Raw genomic sequence first — 6,637 nt, 5'->3', positions numbered from 1 at the left:
CAAATAGCTCAGCGGATTAAAGCACCCGCAAGCAAGCACAGGAGCCCCGGATTCGATCCCCAGCCTGCCATGTCCCTGGGGCACGCTGAGAAAGCAATTGAGATTGGGCATGGTGGTGCCTGCCTAAAATCCCAGCTCTTGGGAGGCTGTAAACAAGCGGATCACTACGAGTTCAATCTAAAAGTGAGACTCTGAACACCCTGTAGAACATTCCCTAAAAAATACAAAGAGAGAGAGAGAGAGAGAGAGAGAGAGAGAGAGAGAGAGAGAGAGAGAGACTTTCCGGTATCTAGCAATCACTGTTTACAGGATATTTATGGGGCTTTCAGTTATTCTGTTCAAGTAACCTATCCCTAAATTTTACAGAAAGTCTGAAGAAATTCACTTGCCAGTGATGAAAAACCACACAATAACAACCTTCATTCTGTTGGGACTAACAAATGACCCTCACCTTCAGATTCCAATTTTTATTTTTCTATTTTTCACTTACATGTTAAGTATAACTGGGAACATGACCATCATGTTTCTCACTTTGTTTGACTGCCATCTTAAGACACCCATGTACTTCTTTCTACAAAATTTCGCCTTGCTAGAAATTTCATTTACATCTGCTTGCATTCCTAGATATTTGTACAACATAGCAACAGGTGATAGGTCAATAACATACAATGTTTGTGTTATTCAAGTGTTTTTCATAGATATTTTTGGAGTAATAGAATTCTTTCTTCTGGCCATAATGTCCTATGACCGCTATGTGGCCATCTGCAAGCCCCTGCATTATGGAACCATCATGAACAGAAGGGTCTGCAGGAATCTCGTGTTCTGCTGTTGGCTGGCAGGCTTGATGATCATACTTCCACCATTCACTATGTTCTTAAATTTGAAATTCTGTAACTCCAATATTGTAGACTTTTTCTTCTGTGATGCGTCTCCTATCCTGAGTATTTCATGCTCAGACACATGGCTCATAGAGCAGCTGGTGATTGTCTGTGCTGTACTGACCTTCATTCTGACCCTCGTGTGTGTCGTTCTGTCCTACATACAAATCATCATCACCATTGTAAGACTCCCATCTGCCCAGCAAAGAAAAAAGGCCTTTTCCACATGCTCTTCCCACATGATTGTGGTTTCCATCACCTATGGAAGTTGCATCTTCATGTATGTCAAACCTTCAGTGAAGGAATCTGTTGTAATTAATAAGGGTGTAGCAGTGCTAATGACATCCATTGCTCCTGTGTTGAATCCATTCATTTACACTCTGAGGAACAAGCAAGTTAAACAAGCCTTCAGTGATTCTTTCAAAAAATTTGCACTCCTCTCAAAAAAGGAAGAGATTGTTTAAGTAGAGAAATGTCAACTAAGCAAAAGATACTAAATGTCACATCTCTTTGTCTCTTCTTGATCTGATCTCTATACAGGTAAACTTACTCAAATATTTTTTGCACCCAGAACAAATACTTTTCATGCAAATTCACTCCTCTAATAAGCTTGTAAATGAATACAGTAAAGCATGAATTTACTTCTAATCTAGCAAATAAAAATTGAAAATAAAGCAAAATAAAATAAATCCAAATCAAATCAATGAAACACAATGTCTCAGAAAATTATTCATTGAGAGTTCTCATTACTTCTACTGCAAATGTTGCTGACTAGTTTTTTGAAAGACTGAAAAAAACAGCATTAAAAATGATACAAAATTTTACTACAAGTAATAGGAATTCAACAATGGTTGCTGGATTACATGATGCTGTTTTCAAGTTAGTTGTTTACATTGCCAGATATAAATGTGCAAGATTGGTTTAAAGGAAGCACAAAACAGAACAATTATGAGGGGCCAGGGAGATAGCTCAGTACAATAAGCACTTTCCTGGCAAGTGCAAGGTCCTGAGTTCAATCCCCAGTACTGGGTTAAAAAAAAAGTCATAAGAAATTCAAAAGAAAAAGGAAAAAATTAAGCCTTAACTGCTCCTCTCAAGGACCAGATCTTTTGTCAGTGTCAGCAGTCTGGATGAGTCACAGCCATTCCTTGACCAATTTGCACAGACAAAAGATCTACAAACTGCTATACAGTGTTTCTGGGTAAATCCTGAGGGGATTGACTGACTGAACTTGTCAGACAAAAAAAGTTGCATTTTGTGTTATATAGGTCTTGGTTTATCTTGGTCTGAATCATCCAGCAGGAAAGTATAAAAATGAGGTATAAAAAGTAAAGCCATATTAATATACTGAGCTGTAAAAGGCTAAAGTCAACAACTTTTGACATTGTCAGTCCTGTGGATAACCCACTACTATTACAGACTACTGGACTATATTGGATTACTTTGCTGAATTCATGCACCTACAATATTTGAATGGCAATGAAATTCCCACCTCTGACAAAAATAAACAAAAAGGTGGAATATAAATGAAGGGCTATTTTGTAGTGAAAATATATATTTTGATAGATATACAGCTACTTTCTTAGTGCAATGAGAAGAAAGATTTGTACTAATAGTGTTTAGATATCATATCTCATCTTGTAGTATGAATAACTACTACAAAGACAACACTATGCAATGTATTAATTATTGTAACTGTCCTACCATCCTGTTTTGAAACTGTCTCGATGCTATTTCTTTCTCAATAAAATTAATATATGTAAAAAAGACCAGAAGAAATCTACAGTACAATTATCCAAACTATTCTGCATATATATCTAAATATATCTTTTTTCTTTCTTCCATTTATCCTTTTCTTCATCCTATTTTTCCTTCCCATTGGATAAATTCTTTCCCTTTCACAGTATCTATTGTACCTTTCAGATTTTAAATACCCTTTCAAGTTTCATGCTAGCCAGATGATATGATGTTTGCACATGTGGATCTGATTTATTTCACTTACCAATATAGTCCCTTTCTACATTGCAGGCCTAATTGTCCTCATTTGAAGTCTTCTTTGGTAACTCACGGGTTTTGTACTTGGGGTTATTTCTGTGGAAAACACTCTTTCCCTTATTCTTCTTATTTCTATCATTCATTTATGTCTCAGTTAAGTAACTCAGATTAAAAAGAAGCTGTTTCTTACCTTCCCCACCACAAGAAGTAGAGAAATTGACCATTCTACCTTTTTTCTTTTTTCTTCCTGCTGGTACATATTTGCAGTTTTACCAAGCTACTCTGCCTAAAGCACTGATCCCACTAAAATTTTGTTTGTACTATGTATTTAAAACTACTACAACAGAAAATAATTCCCTCTCAAATGTGTATATAATCTAGTCAATGAATGATAATGAATGCCTTACTTTCAAATATATTAAACTCTCAAAAGTTCAATACAAAGTATTTATTAAAGAAAAATGCCAATTTCTTTTTTATTTATAAATATATTTTTAATAAAATGCTCAGTTAAAAAAATAAATAAAATAAAATGCTCAGTTAAAATTTTATGTTTTTCAAAGAACAATTGGGATACATAATATATATATGCCTTAGATGATACAATTTCTCTGTGATATGTCATTTCAATGCATAGCAAGATAATTGAAATGCCATATATGTAAGTTAACAGGCAATTTTAAAAAGTAGTTTTAAAAGTCGGGCAAAGTGATATACAACTGCAATCCCAGCTACTGGGGAGCTGGAGGGAAGAGAATCACAAGTATCAGGCAATCTAAGACAAAGTAATAAAATGAAACAGTTTTAAAAGAGTACAACGCTGTATCTGACACTTTTTAGAGCTCTACATGCAGGTGCGTATTTATTCTTCATAAGAGTCATAGGCCACGGGTACCATTATACTCATCTTCCTCTTACTCACAAATACATTAAGTCCACATGGCTAGTGATAGAAGGAAAAATAGATTTTTACATTATGGGATGAGAGAGTTTTTATCCCTCATTGTGACACTACACTGATCTGTAATAGGCAAATTAATTGAGAGTATGAAAAACAAACATTTACCAATTCATTTTTATGAAGCTGCAAAATAAGTATCAACAAATACTTATTGAGCATTTTTTCCTTGCCAGATACTGAAAAGTTGGCATGGATTTTCTTACTAAATCATTATTAAAAGTTTACAAAATTTCACTGTCTGCAAAATAAAGAGCAGCCAATAGTATTTGTTGACAGAATGAAGTGCGTAGTGCCCAACTTCACAGAAAACAGAATGAAACTCACATAAGTTTAAGTAAATTCATCTGAGCAACACAATGAGTAAGTGTGAAACTAGATAACTTTAATCTTGCAGCCTATGAAATCAATTCATACTTGTAGTAGTTAAAACAATATCTTTGGAATATGCATCAGACTTCCCCCTTTACCTTTGGGTGCCAGGTGTTTGGTCTCAGCAATAAGAGAAAAGTAACTGAGACAAATTTCCTTAATTTTTACATCTATTTCTTATTATTGGTATTACTGGAAACATTAGCATGAATGGCAATGGAATACCCATGTCTGACAAATGTAAATAAAAAAGGGGGATATAAGTGAAAGACCATATTTAGTGAAAAAAAAAATATATATATATTTGTATCTGTATATACAAAATACTTAGGATAAATATACAGCTACTTTCTCTTAGTTCAATGAGAAGAAAGATTTGTACTAATAGTGTTTAAACAAGATATCATGTCTGCATCTTGTACTATGAATAACTACTACGGGAGAACAACCTGCTTGGGCCGCCCTCCTGTCCCTCTCTCAGACAGAAGCTTTCTTTCCCTCAATAAATATATTCTGCTCATAAAAAACTACTACAAAGTCAACAATATGCAGTGTATTAATTATTGTAACTGTCCTACTAACCTGTTTTGAAACTATCTCTTTGCTACTCCTTTCTCAATAAAAGTATTTTTTAATGCAGTTGAGCTTCTATCTTCTTTTCATTTTCTTCTCGATGCCAGATGGAGCTCAGATTTCTTTCTTAATGAAGATGGCCTCATTCATGATATCAACCACTCTGCCACTGAGCTACATCTTCTAGCCCTGAACTCTTAGCTTATTATTGATGCATGCAAGTTTCAGTCTTCAATATCCTTCAGGTATACAAAAAAAGTATATTTAATTTTAGTATATTTATTTTTGATATTTTTTGTCTATGTTTTGTGGTACTTAGAATTCATTCCAGGTCCATCACATTGAGTAACACCTCCAGCCCTTTTCTTTCATCCTCTCTTCTCTCCTCTTTTAGTTCTTTCTTTCTTTTCTTTTTTTTTAACCGGTTCTTATTAAATCACTAAGCTGCCTTGAACTTGAAAACCTCCTTCCTGATCCTTTTAAAATACTAGGATTACAGGTATGAGACACCACCTCCAACTTTAATTTTGGAAAATATATCCATGAACATAACATACTGTCATTATTGTAACCCCTTTGACTCCCTTTCTCTTCCACCTCTTTCTTTTCATTCCTCTTCTTTATAGTTTAGTGACCAAGTTCTTTATATATTTTAAATGCAAGGGTAAAGGGTTAATGTAAAAGTAATGTGATGAGTTAATGTAAAACTAAATATAAAATATTACTCTGCTCAACTTTCTGTGACTCTGCTTCCTTGTAAGACCACAAGAAGGCTTGGTGTAACATTGATAAATCATCAATAGAGTGAGAGCTCCCAGAAAAAAAAAATGTATGCTGAGTAATGGTCATGCTGTCCCTAAAGGTACTGTTCTACGTTAAATGACAAATTTGTTTGCCAAACAAGATGCAGTTTCTACCTCTCTATACTTCTAAGGCTCCTAGCCATTTGTCCTCTCCTGTGTGAGTATGGTCAAGTAGTACCGGGCCCAGTAATAAAAGGCTCATATTTGAATTTTAATTTGGACTTAGATCTGGTTTCTATGTTAAGAACCCATAACACAAGTATTTTATCATACATTTTGTAAAGATTTATTATCAGTCTACAGTTTGAATTTTCTTAAACTTAGCAGTGCTTTTCAAAGAACAAAAATTTTTAACTTTAATTAAGTCATTGTTAGCAATTTATTCATCCTATAGATCATGTTTCCAGTCTCCTATCCAAGAAATATTATCCTAACATAAGGTCAAAAATGTCTCCCTCTATTTTTCTTTTAGAAATTTTATAATTTTATGCTTTGTATTTAGTTCTGTTATTCATTGGAGCAAACTTTTGTATGCAGTTTGAGTTAGAGTTAGTCATGAAAATTATTTCCTTACACAGTGATCTAACATTTCAGAACCAATGATTCCAAGGTTATCTCCAGTAAATTGCTTCTCTACCATGGTTGAAGAATATTTCTTTATAATGACTGACTCTTTTGAGTCATCCTTAATTATCTCCTCCAGTTGTTAGACTATTTTTACATCAAACCATTGTTCATTAAAGTTATATAATAAATTTTGCGATAAAATAATATAACTTTTCCAAGATCATTCTGTTTGAATGTTGTTCTTGCTATTCTAGTTTCTTTGCATTTACATATTTATTTTAGCATCAATCTATCAATTACATTCCCAAAACACTGCCATAATTTTATTGAACATTCAATATATAGATCAGTTAAAAAGCAATATTGATTGCAAATTCAGTATATATTTTTCACTGTTTACTAACAAAAAGATATAAAGGGGACATTAATAACAAAAGAAGACATTAAGCTATGTCTATTTGCAGATACTTGGTACTTTACATACAAGACAA

At 33.7% G+C, this 6,637-nt stretch overlaps 1 protein-coding gene across 1 annotated transcript; it reads left to right on the top strand.

Annotated features, from left to right (window-relative positions):
- The first annotated feature begins 391 nt into the window (after positions 1 to 391).
- Positions 392 to 6,182, top strand: LOC101590986 (olfactory receptor 6C2-like). The gene is made up of 2 exons (XM_023708409.1): positions 392 to 1,289; positions 6,127 to 6,182. Exons 1-2 carry the CDS (start codon positions 395 to 397, stop codon positions 6,180 to 6,182), a joined length of 951 nt encoding a protein of 316 aa, XP_023564177.1. The 5' UTR covers positions 392 to 394.
- Positions 6,183 to 6,637: the final 455 nt, after the last annotated feature.

This window comes from Octodon degus, unplaced genomic scaffold (assembly GCF_000260255.1).
Source record: "Octodon degus isolate 3935 unplaced genomic scaffold, OctDeg1.0 scaffold00358, whole genome shotgun sequence".
In the NCBI taxonomy this organism is placed as follows: domain Eukaryota; kingdom Metazoa; phylum Chordata; class Mammalia; order Rodentia; family Octodontidae; genus Octodon; species Octodon degus.
Note: the sequence above shows the minus strand (reverse complement) of the source record. Positions and strands in the feature narration are given on the sequence as shown.

Excerpts from the sequence above, each read along its gene's own strand:
- LOC101590986 (XM_023708409.1), top strand. The coding sequence starts at position 395 with ATGAAAAACCACACAATAACAACCTTCATTCTGTTGGGACTAACAAAT. Across the intron at positions 1,290-6,126 it reads GCAAGTTAAACAAGCCTTCA|AGTTAGTCATGAAAATTATT; the intron begins GTGATTCTTTCA and ends AGTTTGAGTTAG.